The sequence below is a fragment of the Bidens hawaiensis genome, unplaced genomic scaffold (genome assembly GCF_021521415.1).
Source record: "Bidens hawaiensis isolate Kalapana, Puna unplaced genomic scaffold, B.hawaiensis_p1.1 tig00000512_1, whole genome shotgun sequence".
Taxonomy (NCBI): Eukaryota; Viridiplantae; Streptophyta; class Magnoliopsida; order Asterales; family Asteraceae; genus Bidens; species Bidens hawaiensis.
In genome coordinates, this window is record NW_027491033.1 from 1,851,430 (window position 1) to 1,870,545 (window position 19,116).

The 19,116-nt window shown below is 33.5% G+C and overlaps 2 protein-coding genes and 1 non-coding gene across 3 annotated transcripts; 2 read left to right on the top strand and 1 right to left on the bottom strand.

Moving 5' to 3' along the window:
• Nucleotides 1-421: 421 nt before the first annotated feature.
• Nucleotides 422-1,626, top strand: LOC143631182 (nicotianamine synthase-like). The gene has a single exon (XM_077100024.1). The coding sequence runs from the start codon at nucleotides 475-477 to the stop codon at nucleotides 1,447-1,449; it is 975 nt and encodes a 324-aa protein (XP_076956139.1). The 5' UTR covers nucleotides 422-474; the 3' UTR covers nucleotides 1,450-1,626.
• Nucleotides 1,627-7,545: 5,919 nt separating this feature from the next.
• Nucleotides 7,546-7,616, bottom strand: TRNAG-GCC (transfer RNA glycine (anticodon GCC)). The gene has a single exon. It is a non-coding gene; the product is annotated as a tRNA-Gly (tRNA).
• A 209-nt stretch (nucleotides 7,617-7,825) lies between these two features.
• LOC143633733 (mitotic spindle checkpoint protein MAD1-like) lies at nucleotides 7,826-15,941 on the top strand. Its single transcript, XM_077101983.1, has 16 exons — nucleotides 7,826-7,984; nucleotides 9,360-9,459; nucleotides 10,450-10,610; nucleotides 11,067-11,264; nucleotides 11,351-11,443; nucleotides 11,637-11,750; nucleotides 12,664-12,911; nucleotides 13,007-13,178; nucleotides 13,373-13,477; nucleotides 13,567-13,770; nucleotides 13,895-14,057; nucleotides 14,965-15,055; nucleotides 15,134-15,203; nucleotides 15,325-15,453; nucleotides 15,578-15,616; nucleotides 15,726-15,941. Exons 1-16 carry the CDS (start codon nucleotides 7,826-7,828, stop codon nucleotides 15,813-15,815), a joined length of 2,136 nt encoding a protein of 711 aa, XP_076958098.1. The 3' UTR covers nucleotides 15,816-15,941.
• The last annotated feature ends 3,175 nt before the right edge of the window (nucleotides 15,942-19,116 follow it).

Genomic DNA, 19,116 nt, shown 5'->3' on the forward strand with positions numbered 1-19,116 from the left:
TAGATGCGAACTAACGAAGACGTCGGTTGCGTTTACTTGCAGCGGTCGCTAGTTACACTATTCGTGAAGGTGGTGGCTATCCTTGTTGGTAGGTGTGGCAGTTTGAGTCGCAAAGGAACGGGAGGCGGCGGTGGTCGTAATACGATAAGCAGAAACAAGATTAAGGGTTTTGTGATGTTGATAGAGTTAGGGTGCTTATAAAGAAACGAATCGATCATCTCAGATATATCCGAAAGTTTGAATTTGAAGAAGCCAACTTGATGATAAATGGAAATTTAAAATAATGCACATGTGGTTAGTCTTGAGTTTGAACCCATCCATTATTATTATTATTATTATCATATATATATATATATATATATATATATATATATATATTTATTATCCAATATCAAAGTTCGGGTTATTATACAGACACCTTTTTGAGTCTTCCAATAACAGAATCTTTTACCCTAATCTCCTCATAGTGTCGACATGGAAGAACACACTGTGTTGGTACACAAAGTGTGCAAGATCTATGACCAAATATCAAAGCTTGAAACCCTAAAACCATCCAAAAATGTCGACACTCTCTTCACAGAGTTAGTCCTCATATGCATCCCACCCTCTTCCATCATAATCTCTGACCTTCCAAATAATATTCAACAAATCCGGTCTAAACTCATTAGACTTTGTGGTGAAGCTGAGGGCCATTTAGAGGCTCACTTCTCAACCCTTTTAGCCTCTTTCCCAAACCCTCTTAACCATCTTGATGTCTTCCCTTATTACTCAAACTACCTCAAACTTAGCCGTGTCGAATATGACATCCTTATTCGACACGGCTCGGCTCAGACCAGACCCCCTAAACGTATTGCTTTTGTGGGGTCTGGTCCTTTGCCGCTTACATCAATTGTACTAGCTTCTTGTCATCTAAAGGAGACAACTTTTCATAATTATGATATTAACCCTGCGGCGAACGCTTTGGCGTCCAGCCTTGTTTCCACCGATCCTGACTTGTCACAAAGGATGATATTTCACACAAGTGATATTTTGGATGTGAGTGATGAATTGAAGGAGTATGATGTGGTCTTTATGGCTGCACTTGTGGGGATGGATGTTGAGGAGAAGGTTAAAGTGGTGAAACATTTGGAGAAGTACATGGCTCCGGGTTCGATCTTGATGTTAAGGAGTGCTCATGGTGCTCGAGCTTTTCTTTACCCGGTGGTTGACACTCAAGATCTTCATGGGTTTGAGGTTCTTTCGGTTTTTCATCCGGTTGATGATGTGATTAATTCGGTTGTGATTGCGCGTAAGAATCCGATTGATCACCATCATCATCATCATGAGCATCATCAATTGGAGGTTGAATCTATCATGCCTTCAAGTTGCAAGTATTGTGAGTTCCAAATGTTTAGTAATCCACTTAACCAGAGGAGCATGATTAAGGAGTTGCCAATTGATCATGACTAGATGATCATGAAGAAAAATATGTATCCAAGATAATAACTAAAAATTTATGAAGCTTTATGTGCTAAAATTTACCTTTAATGAATGTTTAATTAACACTTTGTGATTTGATCAAGTGGATTTGATATTGTGTGATCTTGTAAGAATTGATGAAATAAAAGAACTTCAGTAATTAACTTAGGTTATGTTTATGTCACTCTTTTGATGCGTATTGATTTTTGTTTTTATATTTTTAGCTTCAAAGATTTTGATTTTGTGCACTACTCAAGGGAGGATTAATAAGCATAAGCCTAGTTAAGGAATACCCTGCTACCTTCTTGACGAAGTTCATTTTTAGTGAATTTTTTTTATGTATTAAGTATCCTGAACAATTTTTTTTTAATTTTTTACTTGCGTTACCTCTAAGCTTTTCTTTTAGATCCGTCATTGGCATTACTTGTTAGAAAGATGGAAGAATGTTTCTCTCTTTAATTCTTTTTAGATCTTGTTGAGTTGTAGGCTTGATATGTATTGTGCGGGCTATGTGTGCATCAAGTCGTATGGTGCTCTTTTAACTGTTTAATTAGGTATTTTTGGAAGTATAATTTTCATTAGTTAGTGGTGTTGTTTTAGATTCACCCGGTATGGTAGGTTTTGGGCATCCATTTGAGCTTGTGGAGTCAAGGGTGAGATTTGTACACTGGCACCGAAAATACCATTACCGAATTTCAGAAAAGGTTGTGCCCTCTACTGGTAGCTAGTCGTTACAAAATATTCATCTTTATGTGGTATCGATACCATAATTTTTTTTTGAAATAGTGGATACTTGATATATCTTTATTTTTTTGTAAGGTGAGCCTACATTTTTTCGCATGCTTGTTTTATTTTTGGTCGTCTTTATTTCCGTTTTTAATAATCTTTTAGTTCTTGCATATATAAGAATTTTGTATATGATTAAAAAAATCCTAACATGCATGTATATTTTTCATCAATTGTCGTCGTACTAATTATATATATTAATATTAAAAAGGAGATCCACTTCCCCTCACAAAACTACTGTAGAATTTACTGTGCAATTTAGGTACAACTTTTGAAGGTTGAGTTACAATTGTTAATTTCTTCTTCTTTGTCATCATGTGCTTAACCTTTTAGTTTTTTACTTTCTCTCTCATCACCACCAGTCTCCTTCTCACCACCTACACATCCGGATCCAAATTCCCTACCGATCCAAATCAACATTCACAAAAGACTGCTCATGTGTACAACTTCAACTTTATTTTGTGTACAACATTTCTTAAGAAAATACTGTATTTCTTTAAGTAGCTAATTAGCATTATAGTTGGTGTTTGGCCTTTGATGACTGGTGAAAAGAATTCATACCGCTTCTTATTTGACATTTGTAGATAAATAGAGAGTTTTGGTATTTGTAGAATATTAAACACGTTTTATGGTATTCTTGGATTTTTTTCTTTTTTAAATTCGACCAACTTCACGTAGACTTATCGTCTGATATGAGACCGACAACGTTCGAGTTTTATCGACCGACGTCACCATCGGTCCGTCTCAATCTATATATACATTTTTTAGTTCCGATATTGTAACAAACATAACCGATACCGACAAAATTCGAGCTGGCTCGCCGTCGTAGCGCTTGATTTTTACCCACGTCCGGGTCTCAACGCTCAGGTTTTACCGACCGAATAAAAAACATATAACCGATACTTTTTTTTTTGTTTTAAATATGTTAATTTGAAGAATTTATTTTTTAGGTTTAGTTCCGGTATCATAACGAATGGAGCCAGTAACTGCCGAATTTGCGTTGACTCGCCACTACAACGTCTAAGTTTTAACGACCAAAATCGCCGCGCAACGCGCGGGTAAATTTTACTACTTCTTACTTAATTTAGGATTAAGGAAAGTTATAAATGGTAATCAACTAATCAATTAAAAAGGCTCTTAGTTGATATCATCCTTGGTGTTTATTTAACTAACTTTCTAGTGATGATTAATAAGTTTATTATAAATATTAATACACAGGTTAACGGTGTGTGTATAATTGAATTATTGCTTATTGAAAAATAGATTGAATATCTTCTAATTTTTTGTGGTGATAGATTATCTTCTTCTTTTTCTTCTAGTTTAGCGTCTATACTCTATAGTACCTATTCAGCAATCACACTGTCTGATGTCTTCGATTTTGGATCCATATAGTTTGTGTGATGTGTTCTTATAATTCAACAAGAGTTAACTCTATATATCTTTTAGAAAACCCAAAGGGCAACAAAATGTATTGTATATATACTTAATTTCATTTAGACTACTATTTTCAACTTTGCACACATATAATTAAAAAATGATTGAATATACGGTGTTTGTGTAAAGTTAAAGAAATTTGAATGATATTTAAGAAAAATTTGTAAGTAAAATATGAAAATATCTTAAGAAAAAATAGGCGAACTATTGTAAAGAATAAAATACATAAATATATTATTTTCATACTAAAACCAACTTTGTAGTTTGCCCAAGTAATTATTAACTTTGTCTGGTAATTATATAACAAAAGATGATTGTGCACAATGTTGTGGAAATACACAAATTAATGGAAACATGTTAGATAAACTTTAGCTAACACTAAACATCCAACAAAACATATTATATCACATATTCAAAAGGTTTTTGGATGGTTTTCAGAGGCTATACAAGGAACCAAGGAAATATTTTCGTCGAGTAGCTAGATAAGTGGTTGCATTTTGGATGATTTAGAGGTCAAGAAATAACTTAATTCGTTTTCAATAAAAATCACTTATTGGTTACAACAAAATTGGTTAATGACATTGAATTTACTTCCTTCCTATGGTGAAATGCATGAGTAAACGATCGGCTCCGATTGGGATAAATGGTGTAAGTTAACTTACTGAATTTCCCAAAATCGTCTTATGTTTCGTATGTTTTTTATTATGGGTTGTTTTCCCTTTTCCTTTCCTTTGTATGTTCGGTTTCTGGCTACTTGCTAGAAGCTCTCCTTTTTTGTTTTAATATATACATTGGCTTTAAATAAAAAGTTAATAAATGGGCGTTTGAGATTATTAGATTACATATAAAAAAATGAAAATTACCTGCCATCCCATATTAGTAACTTCAGTAAAATACGAAGTGAAATCCGAAGAGGATCTATTGGCTATCATTTCATAGTTTCAAACCACATGCTAACTATAGCCACTAGACATGCACATATACATGATCATAATTTAATTTCATGTCACCATCTCACGTTTGACCGAATAACCGAATTGGGCCCCAACCCTCTTGCATCTAGGTTCAGTTCAACCGAGTATCTAGCTCGATCATTCCGCATGCACTAACCAAGAAATTAACACTTTTGATCCATATTAATATTACTATATATACTACAATTATTAATGTGTGTATGGAGATATAATCTGCTTAAAATGCAATCCACGCAAAGATTAATATATAATAACTAGCGTTTTATATTGTTTTACTATAAAACCACTCAAGCTTCATTATTGTAAAAAAATATATAACTATTTAAAAGTTAATTTAATAACCTAATTAGAGCAATATAAAAATTGATTATAATTTAATGACATTTTCTTTACAATTATCTCATGTTTCAGGTTAGTTTTAAAAAAGAAGCAATTACTGGATATAGTACATGAGTTTTATATCGTTTCATTTAAGTCACTTAATCTCAAATTTGTAAGCATTTATAGAAAAAAAAATCACACCGATAAAATAATATAATAAAACATATGAGTGATGTTTGTAGTTAGCCAAAAATCATAATTAATTAAGTAGAATATCAAAGAAAACTTATTAATAGAATAATGGATTTTTTTTATTATTTTCAAATATCAATTTATTTTGTCCACTATAAAACTTGAACTCTTGTTCATCTTAACAATCACATTGTACCATTCTCCTGAAAGCTCTTTGATATTAATATTTTATGCTATACTAATGATTTTTTTCTTTCAATTTTTATAAATAGTAAATGTTACTCCTAAATTACAATTCTAGTTTTGGATCGAATTCAAGACCTCTCACCTAAGAGACTTACACATCTACCATACATGCTAGTTTCATAGTTACGTGAAATATTTCTTTAATATATAATCATTAAAGAAATTGGATTTTTAGGAGTATATTGTGGCATGATATTCTCAATGCCTATCTGAGAATTATTGGAGATCCCTGAGAATTATTGAAGATACTTCATTGGTGTGGGAGCCTTATCTCAAGGTGTGGGGTCACTGAGGTATAAATCAACAAGATATGTGCTCTCTACTCTCTAGACATTGGTATTGTCATCTTTGGTTATATCCTACACATTAGTTAAAACTTAAAAGATGCTTAATTAATAATTATTCATTTGAATCATTTGTTATACTGCCCATCACAAGGCATGTGTGAATCTTTATTAAATTGTCCAAAATTAATCCCCCAAAAATTATATATAAGTTAAAACAAAACGGTGCAACTTCCAATATTACACTACTAGAACTAGAATGAACTATGAATACAAGGCTTCATGCTCCAGATCAAGAGGGCATCGGCCTAATCTTGTTTATTAGCTTTAGATAAAGGATGATTAGTTATAGAAATAAAATTTTACATTGTTTTTTCCATGTTCGGGTCTCAAATAATTTCCACAAGAGTAATTTTTATGGGATTGCGGTATAAAAGAAAGAAATGCATACTTTATCCAAAATTCTTTGTTGCCAACCGGTAATTTCCATTTAGTTATTTGAGTCTTTCGATTAGGGTAAACATTTTCTTTCAGAGTTTTAAAAACATGTTATAAAAAGGTTGTGGAGAATAATATTTAAAAAGAAAAATACTAGTTATACTATTTTTGCTCTTCGACGCACCAATATGCATGTAATGAAAGAAAAACAAAGCATATGAAGTTGGTCCCTAGAAATGCACGGGATCTTCTTGGTACATTCTTTAAAGTCGGAAATGGTGAAGCTAGCATCACACTCGATCGACTACAAACATGTATACTTTTTTTTGGACCCTTCTAGATTTAAATTATTTGCACGGAGAGTATTGTAACATAAAATACTAATGAAGATGACCCTTTTTAAAAATGTGTAACACATGACTAGACAACTTGCCTTCATTGCAACAAATATCAAAAGGATATTCTTTTGGCTTCGTGTGTATTTGAAATTGATGTATGAAGGAAGGTTAATAAACTCGTGTTTTGGCTCGTCAAAGTCTTGAATTACCCAAAGGCGCATATATGGGTGGGCCCTAATTAACAAAAAAATGGCGTAAGCATACGCAACTACATTTTGGTCAATTTGGAGAGCATGCAATGCAATATTTTCGACGATAAGCAAAATATAATTTGCATAGAGTTATACAAAGGAGATCAAGAAGAACTCGTATCTTTAGATAAAAAAATCAAGTAAAAAGAAAAGAGGAGATAAGTTGACATTTTGGTAATTTTCATGCGGGGGGGACACCACCCACACATGCGGGACACAGATGGGAAGGTTGAAGCATGTGGAAGTAAAGCCTAGCAAATTGACAAAGAAAGGGTAATGTATAAATAAACGTAATTAATGGGGTTGATGGTCTATTGACAAAGACAAAACATTTAAACATCTTATAGGTTGAGAGAGTTTGGAAGGTAATGGTCCCACACACGTCAAGAATAAAATGAAATTTGCCGTTCAAAATAATATATGCATGTTCAAAAAAAATATTCGGGGTCGCGTTGCAATTCATACCTTTTTTTTGTATGTGTCTAATATTTTATCAAATGTATGCGTATTTGAATATATCATACACACTACCTCTAAAGCTATTCAAACTAGCTTCTCATTTATCACTTGTTTAAATTTTGTTTGTATAAATTTTAAGTCAAATCAGACTCATATAATTTTGAAGTATAACATGACATAGTATGTGCTGTTGGTTAGTCTACTTTAATAAAAAAAAAGGTGAGCATCTCATTTGATTAATTCCACCACTTACAAGAACACCTATTTACGCTTGTTGAAGATGATATTGTTCACTCTTTTCAACAAATTAACTTTCAATGGGTTTCTTATACTATACGGCAAAATGAGGTAAAAAATTAAAGAATGCACCAGCCGGGAATCGAACCCGGGTCTGTACCGTGGCAGGGTACTATTCTACCACTAGACCACTGGTGCTACCTGCCCATCGTCATTCTGGTAAACCTTCTCATTCAATTAGTATCGTGCTTGAGCTGATTTTGACCAAAATTTGGGCTCGTCTGCACTCTGCACACACATCAATCAGGTATTTAAGGCAGAGCAGAAGGCGCCTTTCATTTCAAATTAATCTGTTTGTTAATCACACATTCAAAATTCGAATTTAGGGTTCACAGTCACACACGCTCATGATTGTGCGAACGCCTCTACCGAAGAAACGACGGCCTGAAGCCACCGACAGCCCTAACTCCGATGGCCGTCTGGTCATCTTCGAGGACCTGCCGGAGCCTGAACCTTCTCATCAACACTCCGATCAAATGCTTTGCACTTACCAATGCCGTCAGCTGGTACTAATTCATTAATAAATTAATTACTATTTACACAGTTCGATTCGTATTTATGACGCTTTTATGTCATACTCCTGTTTCCGAATTAAGATATAGATATTAAAAATTTAAACATAATAGCTTATTAATTCATACATGATATAGATATTTTGTTTTTGTTTTTGTTTTTGTGTTTATTAATAACCTAGGGGTTGAATAGTTTTCTTCCCCATGGATTTGGATCGTTTTGCTGTAAGTACATCCATATTAGAATACTTGAATGCTTGTTATAAATTTTATATCTGTTATCATAGAGTTTAAATTGCAAAGTGAAACTGTTGTTACTGACGGGCGGAAGTATTTTTTGCTTTGTTTGCTTAGTTTTCTGGACCTGGACTTTTTATAATATTAACATAGAAGTTATAGAACATGTAAATGGTGATCGAAAATTGCTTCTGCTTGAATGAGTATCTGATATTTAGTTTCGGTTTCAATATTGCTTACAGTTTCCTTGTTTGCAGGGCTTTTGTCTTGGTGATATTTGTTTGCTAATTTCATGTTTTATAGTTAGAACTTAGAAATTAACTGGTATAATAACTTTTGTGTGTATGCTTGATGGAGTGTTTAAATGAGAATATGTTATTTCGGGGGGGGGGGGGGGTGTTTGGGGCTCCTTATTTGACCTCCTTATAACTTTTTGAAAAGTTATTAAGTCACAATGTCTCACAACATAAGCAATCCCAAACAGCTTTTAACTTTTCAAAGAGTTAATAAGTTTGTTGGTGAAAATAAGCAATCCCAAACACCCCCTTAGTTGAAGTGCTTATATCAGATATTAAGTACTCAGATCGATAACAGTAGTTATGAACGTTTAGACATGGGATACAGTAATACAATAGTTATATTATCATGTAAAGAAGCCATATACCTACTGATAGAGACCCAAAACTAAAACAAGAAATTAAAGGATAGTTGGCCCTATTCGAGATGGGCTATTCTCCAATTAATCATATTCGAGAAGGATTAGATCTCCATTACAAGGATTTTAACCAAGTAAATTCATAAACATAAACATTGACATCCTCCTCACTATAACAAAAGATATAAATAAGCACTAGTAGAATAGTAACTTGCCCTAAACTTTAGCTACCATTGTTTAACAGAATAATAACCGGTCCTAATTTTCAGCTACTCATTAACCCATTATCTCCTCTTTTAATAATTGATTTGACCAAGATATTGGACCGTATCACCTACCATTGTGTGTTATGTAAACATCGAATACAGTTGTGACCCTAAAGAAGTGGTCATGAATTTATACAATGTGTATATGAGGCTTAGTAATTGCTAGTTATTTACTTTTCATCTTTTGGTGAAATACTTATTGTCCTTACAGGTCAAAGCAGATTTTTTGGATGCTTTAAGCAGTGCAGAAAAGCAATCTCAGGATTATCAATCTAAACTTGAGACAATGGATGGTGACTTGCGCAAATCAGGTGAGTTAAGTTTGGCGCTAAATAAATTGAATTTCCTCTCAAGATAGTAGTGTTTTTGTTATGTTGCATTTTAGAAACAAACATATAATCCAATTTTGACGATGTTGTGTACCTACATGTGCTGAATTAAATATTTTTATGCATGTAGCTGTCTTTCTGGTTTTATAGTGGTTGCTAGTGTAGTGTTTTTAAAGTACTGACACCATATATAAAGCTAGAAATAGCATAGTCAAAAGTTCTATTTAACTGCTCATATTGCCTCACATCTTTTTTATACTTATGTGTTTGTGAATGGCTTTTGTTCACCATTATACAAGAAAAGAAGCTATACAAATTATTATCAAACAGGTTTTCTATCCATAATTTGTATTACAGATATGAGTTTATACTTATAATAGATTATGTGTTTATAAAATTACAAATATGGGCTGATGGACTAAGTTTCAGGTGTAAGGGTAAGATAATGATATTCACACTTTTTGAAGGTTTAGTATTAAAAAACTCCAGTTTGTCACAAGGAGCCTTTTAATGTTGCTTAGCCAAAATATGTGAAGCTGTAGATGCAAAGGATAGATGGATTTCTTTCTCTGAGTCAATTACATTTTTATGTACACGTTTAATTCTACCCAATATGTTTCATGCATTTGATGAATCATCTTAACAATGTCATGCGCATAATGGGTTTAGACTGTTTAGTTGATAGTTTGTATTACTGGTGAAGACACACACCCATACAGTTAAAGCCTTAAAGATCAAAAAATAGGCATTTTGTTTGCTTGCCCTTTCATTGTGTTTTAAAGCTTGTTTAAGAAGGTGCTTAATATGTTTACATAAAAAGTGTTTTCTCATGTAGTCATTGTCATTTTTTAACTTAATTTCATAGTTTTTCACTCACATATAGTGATAATCTTTTTTTACCGTCTTTCATTAATATGTTTTTTATGAGTATATATATTCTATAGCTTTAAGAGTGATTATCACTTTCTGCAGAAGCTGAAAGGATGAAGTTTCGGGATCAGCTTCTATATGCAGAACAAGAATTAGCTGCTGCCAAGGGACGTGAACAGTCTTTGCAAGACCAGCTCTTGAAAGAAGTCAATGAATCACAGGAGCGACTAAGAAAGCAAATTCATATCCATAGTGAACTTGAGGTTTAAAACGAACCATACCTATTTCAATCTACTTCCTTTATATTTAATTTAAGTGTTCTCAGATATTTGTAGATTAAGACCGTCAAACTGTAACTTTTGATAATTGAGCCTCTGTACTGTGTGCATGCATATATAGGATAAATCTGTATTTAAAGTTAAAGTTTACATTACAATCATGTGGAAGGAATACTATAAGTATCTTGAAACTAGGAAGTCTTTGCAGTTTTTTTTATTGAATTTGAACTTTATTGTTTCTGTTAAGGTAAAGTATTCCATAATTGGTGGCTCAGTTGGTTTGCTTTTTATTAATTGACTTACTATTAAGTTTAGTAACAGCTTGAGTCACTGTTTCACTTTTCTTGAACTTGTACTATCTTTTCTTGCTTTTTGGTTATCTGCTTACTAAATTCTTTGTTTGGATATCTTTTAAAAATAAAAGTTTATTAACTTATTTAGGTAAAGTTAAGAAAAGAGATGGACCTTCGCAAAAATGCAGAATCTTTGCTATCTACGGCTGAAGAAAAAGCAAGCATGTTAGAGGGGAAATTAAGCCACGTGTCTGAAAGTATAGAGAGGGAAAAAGTTCGTCTTCAGAAGGAACTTACACAGCTTAAACAAGAATCAAAACTTTCAATGTCTAGAATTAGTGCAGACGTGAGTAGTCTTCAGTAACGACAGTATTTTCTCTTTTCTTTTTTTTTACATGATATGGAACCAATTGCTGCTGTTCTTCTACTTAGCTTGAAAGGATGGAATGCAAAGCTAGCAATTCTGAGAAAGAAGCAGCTATGTTAAAGGAACAATTGGAAAACCTTCAAACAAAACTCAATGAGGTTATATAAAATCTTTAGCTATGCTTTGTTCTGATTCATTATATTATTTGTCAAATGGTATCCTTTTTTTGTTGTTTGAGTGGAGAGTGGAGACATTATATATATAAGTTGACATTATATATATAAGTTTTACCTTTGGGAATAAGCTTAATATTGCAACTAATGGTATCTTGTTTTACATTCTTATGCACAGTGCTTGCATGAGAAGAATGAAGTAGAGAAAAAACTTTCTACTTTAACACATCAAGAATTTTCTTCAGATGACAGTATATTGGTGAAGCACTTGAGAGAAAAGCTCAGAAACTATGTATGTTTTGTTTTTCCTCATTGCAACTTGCAAGTACTTAGTTGTTCATGTTTGTTTTCACTTACCTAACATTGAAATGAATTACTTGCTGATAAAAGGATCAATAGGATTAACATTGTTAATAAAAAATAAAAAATCAGATTCTCTAATTATCATTAAAGCAACAGATATCGCTCTTGACCGATATTTGAGACATCGGTTATCGCGGGGGGATAACAATTCAGTATAGTCTCCTACTATCAACAAATTATTCTTTTGCAACTTGCAAAACACTAACAGTTGTACCAAGCAGGAACTGATTAGACTTACAATACTAACATTAAACGCTGACAATTGACAATTAAGACTTATACCACTGATATCGGGGAAATCGGTGAAATATCAGTCAATATCGGTCAATATCACCGATATTATCGGTACCGATTTTCTGACTGATATTTCACATGAGGACCAATAACCGATATTCCACCGATATTGACTGCATAGCATGGAAGTTGCATTTTTTGTCGTTTCTTTCAGCGTGGGAACACAAGCTACTTTAGCCTACATATTTACTTGAACCATTTATATTTTAGTGATTATTAAATTACAACGGTTTTTGATTATTATATATGCTGTATCGGTAATCTTGCTCTGAATGCATGCGTGCATTAATCAAACAGTCTACATTCTTCCTCAAAATAATAAAGATATCTTTGCAGAACTTCCAAAGTTTTTAGCAAATAATGTGTACTTTTTTTAACACATTCAATGTTTATAGTTTTAGTCAAAAGTAACAAATTCATAAGTTTTGCAGTTTGCCATCATTTTGTTCAAGTATAAGCACCTTGCTAACAAAGTTTTAAAGACTGATCATCTTAGTTCTTTCTTAGCAGCAGAAATATTGATTATAGTTTTCTGTATTTTGCATCAGGAATCAGAAGTGCGTGAAGCTAGAAAATGGAAAGCTTCTCATGAGGACATTGAGCTATTGAGGGAGAAATTGTTGGAGGAAAAGGGTCGCAGAGAGAGGGCAGAGTCAGAGGTTATGAAATTATCAGAAGCACAGATAAATGGAAAGAAATTGGAGGATGAATTATTTTCATGGAAATCAATGGTGAAAGAAATTCCTGGTGTCACATCTGCTGCTGACATACCTCTGAAATTTGAAGCCTTACAAAAGTTTGTACCAACTTCACTGTATAGTTTTAGTATGTTATCTATTTTAATAATATTAGCAGATTACTTACTTCCTAAATCAATCATGTGCATTACAGGGAGGTTCTTGAAGGCATGATGAAGATGGGAGAAGTGACTGCACGTTTAAAACAAGTTGAAGTTGCTCTTGATGCTGCTGAAAATGCGAGACAAAATGCTGAAACAGAGTCTGCATTAACCAATGAGAAGATGGAACTTTTGAAATTGGAGCTCCAAAGAACTGAGTTGCTGGTAAGTTTGTATGAAGTTACAAACATGCTTGTGTGTAAAATAACATATTTTGCAAGTATCTTCTAAATCACTGAATCTTTGATGTTTATTGTTCATCTTTTTGTGTGCTTTGTTTGTTTAGTACTATGGCTATGTTCAACATACATCACAACCCTTGTGTCATCGTTATTGTTTACAAGTAATGTTTTTTGCAGCTTTCTGCAGTTACAGAGGAGAGAGATCGTTTGAAGATTGCTGTTGATCAACTGAAACAGCAGAAGAATGTTGAGTCAGGGGGTATGACAGATGGGGCGGTTAAGGTTGTAAACTTGAGGTCATCTTTGAAAGTTTTATCTAGTTTATGGGTTTGTGCTAATGAAGCTGTTTAAACCTTCTTTTGCAACGACAGGAGCTTGAAGCATCCCTTGCTATGAAGGAGGATCTTATAAAGAAACTTGAAAACTCTATAATTGAGCAAAAAGACATTAATGCCCGTCAACATAATGAAATAAAGTTACTTAATGAAAGGCTAAGTAGTGAATCAAAAAGAATAAAGTCATTAGAGAGGGAGGATGATCGTCTCCGCTCAGAGATAGCTATATTGGAGTCAAAGGTTAGATTTTATAATATAGAGTTTCTTCTATATTTTTGGCATTTTCATAATTGTTTTTTTTTTCCTTTTGCCCTATTTCCAATTATTGTTCAGTTGTTTATATATTCTGTTCTGTCATTTACAGTTGGGTCATGGTGATTTTTCATCTGCAAGTACAAAAGTTTTGCGTATGGTGAACAGTTTGGCGGTTGACAGTGAGGCAAAGCAGACAATTGAGGCTTTGCAGAATGAATTACAGAAGACGAAAGACAAATTACAAGCCATTGAGGAGTTAAAAAAGCAATCAGGTACTTTTGCTATGTGTTTACTGAGAGATTACAAATGTTGTGCTGGTATCTTTCAAAATAATACTGGGATGCTTTGATTTTAATTAGTAGTTTTTTGGAATCGTTTTCAGATAATGCTGATTTTCTCTTATAATAAGTAGTCCCGCCTATAAGAATTCAACCAACGTTATCATCGTTACCGTGTCTTGTATGTTTGATGTTAGGTTTATTGTTATTTGATGGTTCTTTCAATGGTTTGCTGGCTTAGTTAAACATTGCAGCATATATGCTAATTTACCGTTTTTAAAGATTCTTCATACATAGATACATACATACATACATCGTTTTTCTCATTTAGTTTGTACTAGGTTTTATTGCTGAAACAGTGAGTAAATACTGGGCACAAGTAGGGATGAGGATTGCTGACACGCACAAAAACGTGACACGGAATTAGTTAGGTTTTGGGTTGTCATATCTAACCCATCTAATTAACAGGTGTGTTCGGGCTGACCTGTTTAATTAAACAGGTTGTCTTCGGTTTGACCTGTTTAATTATAGGGTCTGTTTTTACTTTGATCTGTTTAATCAAAAGCGCTGCGTTTGATTTGACCTGTTTAACTTTTTAGTCAATCAGGCTGATCTGTTACCCCATTTAGTTATATAGGTCAATCGCCAACCTGTTTATGACCTGTTTGACTCATTTATTACAAACCCTTCAACCCTTTTAAGTAGCGTTTACAACTTGATTATAACCTGCTTACGACTAGTCGACCCATTTGGCTCGTTTAGATAAATTGGTTAAGCAGGTCATGTTTGGATTACATGATTATGAGTGTGTTCGGGTTAGGGTTAATTTCTTTGTCATGATTAGATATACAACTGATGTTTGTGTTTAATGATTCAAACTGATTGCTGTTGTGTCGTATAGGTGATGCTGGGACATTGGTAGACTCGTATATATCTGGAAAAGTAGTTCAATTAAAAGAACAAATCGCCACCCTCGAGAAACGTGAGGAAAGGTAAGTAGCGTTTCTATTTAGAAATATTGTGACTCGTTAAGCATTTAAATTATAGATACTGCATGATGGATGAAACAGGTATAAGACAGTTTTTGCAGATAGAATCTCAGTTTTCAGACGGGCTTGTTGTGAACTATTCGGCTATAAGGTACCTGTGGAATTTGCGTAGAGTCTTGTTTAATAAATAATTCATTTTATTTAATTATTACAAAACTATTATTACTACAGTAATAATCTAAGTACTTTAATAAAACATTATTGATGTACAGATTGTGATGGATGATCACCAACGATCTGATGGGATCCCTGTTACACGGTTTACTCTTCAGTCTATATATGCTCAAAGTGATGATGAGAAACTTCAGTTTGAGTATGAATCCGGGAACACAAAGATTCTGGTAAGATGGTATCTATGTTTGTGGTCAATTAGTCAACAGTTGTGTAGCATGTTTCACATACGTATCAAAATGTTCAACCATTAGCCTTATGTTGCATATTTGCTTTTTTTTTTTAATGTTTCAGGGAAATAACTATACGCAGCAGCCTGACATTTCTCACCAGGTACGTTCGGGTTGGGTAACGCATTACTTGTATTTTACTTTGAATTTTTTTTTATTGAATTCGCATTTAGCGGTGTAGTAATTTTATGAGGAGTGGCTGGTTTTTCCAGGTTGAGATTTTCATTCGGAAGCTGAACTCTATTCCGGCGTTTACTGCCAATTTAACAGTTGAGTCTTTCAACAAGAGGACGCTCTCATGAGACAAAGAAACTCGGCTTGTTGCTTTGTGAACAAGTGCAACGATTTAAACACTTTTTCGGAACTGAATTGAGTGATATTATGTAATATGGGGCAATGGTGCTGAAAACATTTTACATTTAATATTGCTTGTGTTGTTGACAGAGTAAGTGTATGTTTTTGTTCTATATTTGTGGGCGAGAGTTGTATTATCTTCCTAAAACATATTTGAGATATGTTGATTTTTCTAGGATTAGTTATTTACACAAAATAATAATATTAATAATAACATAGATATAGGTACCATATGCTTGATACTAAAGTTTCAAAATTACCAAGTATAAAAAATCTGCTATTAAACTAAGACAGAATGAAGATAAAGTGGTGCGCAACCTAAATGGACGGGTTTGTTATAAATTATGGTTACATGACTAAATGGATGAGTTGGTTTGTAGGTATTTTTCATATACATGAATTATAGTTGCAACAGAGTATGACTGTGTAGTGACTAGTGAGTGTAGGGGTAACACCCCAAATAACATAACAATACCAGCAACATCGCATCGGCATAGCCTAGCCAAGCCAAGAGCATGGCATTGGCATGACCAAGCCAAGAGCATCACATCGGCATGACCGACCTAAGAAAGCGACCCTCCAAGTAGATCTACAAGACAACTAGAGATGTTAGCAATACAACTGGAGATATTATTGACATCATTGTAGATGCGATGTTAAGCAGTCCATTGTAAATCTTCATTAATATATATAATAAAAAAAATACTATTAAGTGTGTGTTGCTCTATCACTAATTCTCATCATCTTCTCTATCGTATATACCTTAAATTCCCTGATAAAGTAGGTACAACCGAAAATCATATTATCCGCCTATCCGGTGGTATTTTGCTTTAACACAATGGTTAGGTCCAACCTTGCTTGACGAGTTTTCAGGTCGGCCTCGGGCTTTTGTAAGGCTAGCATGGCTAAAATCCCAAGACCAAACTTTCCGTAAATAAAAAACCGAAGACTGACTTGGTATGTTACGGGTCGGGTTTATTTGGGATGGTCTTTCACTTTAAGTCAAGCATACCATATATAAGCAAAGGGGAAAGTGAATACGATATTGTCACACACCTAATCTTTTCAAAACCACGTAGTTTTGATTAAACCCTATAACAAATTTTTTTTTGGCATATATGTAATGAAATTTAACCTAACGACTAACACTCAAAAAAATCAAACAATGGCACTGTACAACAAACTTAAAGCTTTAAAGCTTATTGCTGCAGAGAGAATTAATATGGAACCTAGTAAAATAATGTAAAATTTAACGCTATTTTCTGATTAACCTCCGTAATTTTTTTTCGATTATCTTAAATGCTTGTTATGTTAATATGTTTGTTTATGTATCCGCTATTGTTTTTAAACAACTAACACTCTTGCATCCTCCATATCCAAACAGAAACTCATTGGAGATGCTCTAAAGAGCATTTCCGCGAGACTGTCGGTCTGACTTCAGGGGCGTTATGGATTATTAAATTGAGCTCCCCGTTAGATGGAGAGGTGACCGTGACATGGATTACTTTTATCTTCGTGTGTATGTTGATGAGGAAAGAGAAGATGATATAAAGGTTTACTATATAAGGCCATCCGTAGTGGATGATAGTATAGGGGCGATGGGGGCGATTTTTATATGTCAAAGGATAAGTGATAATGGAGTACATTGTGACCCCAGCACCTTCAGAGTGGAGCTGAGCAAAGAAAATGAGTTGACTTTGTCCATTCCCCTTAACAATTGGGATGAAGAAAAGGAGTTTTCAAACGTGGTGGAATTAAAAGCAGTGATCAAAGTTGTGGTTTTGGTATCCTTAAAACTATTTTTTTAAACTTAATGTTTTTATGTTAGTTAATATGTGTGTTATCCAAAACCTCTTCATGTCCATCATGCTACTGTCATGGATTTGTTGGTAACTCGTACTTTTGATTGGTTTTATCACATTTAATGAAATGATTTAATGTTGAACCACGGATATAATTATTCATGATTATCATTTTAGTTGGTGTTTATTATCTAAACGCTATCCTATATGAGAAAAAAAAAATATCACATTACAACCATTAACCGGGAGCCTTATTGCAACTCCTACCGTGCGTTTCAACTTCTACTTTTTTTTTTTTTTTAGTTAAGCATAAACGAATGATAATATGAAATGAAAATTTCAAATATAGGCATCTGGAACAAAAAGACTAACTTGGAGGTTAAGGGATACGACTTGGCTAGGACGGAGCCTACCAGGCTAGGGTGTTGACGTAAGGCACTAACTTGGCTCCACCCAAGCCGAATCAAGCCACCAACCAAACTAAGTCGACTTGGCTCAGCTGAAGTGGTGCCTAAACGAGCACATACAAACAAAAATGATCACAAATAAAGATAAGTCAACACGAGTTATATGAAAGTGCGAATATTCAAATTAGAGTCTAAAATCAACATACATAAAACATTTCAAAATTAAATTATGAAAGTCAATAATAAATTAATCTTTTTAAGAGACAGTAACAAATTAATTTGAATTAAGATTTAAGTAAACATAAATGAATAAATAACACCAATTTATGTAAACCGAACATAAATGTCCATATTATCTGTTCATGTTCGTTTATTTAATAAATTAAACAAAAATTATGTTCTAATTTTATTTGCTTATTAAGTTAACGAATATAAAAGGTTTATATCAAACAATTCACTAAATGTTTGGTTTATTTACATGTTTAAGGGGGGAGGGGTGGTTCTATTTTTCTCACCCACCACACCCAATGGTGGTGTGCCACATCACCAACTTCAAATCCATTACATTTGATGGATTTAAGTAGGGGTGGTGGTATGTGGTGTGATGGATTTTTTTTTGTTTTTTGTTTTTTTTTGCAACTTAAAAAATAAAAACAATATTTTACCAGAACATAAAAAATAAAAACAATATTTTACTAGATCATAATACAACTTAAAAATTAGAACTAAAAAATAAAAGTTACAATAAACGTCTACTCCTCGTTTGAATCCGGAAATTCCAAACCTAAAGAACCTATAACTTCAACTAGATACCATCTCAACCGATAGTGAATATTTTTATCCCGCAAGTCTAATTGCACATCATCGGGAACGGGAACTTGAGTAGGAGGATCCGGTACCAAATCTGGTAAAATTGCATGTCCATATTCTTTTATTAACATATTGTGTAATATGATGCATGCATACACGTAGCTAGAGATCGTGGGTTTTTTCATTGCTCGGACCGGTCGACTAAGTATGCATCATCTACCCTTTAAAAC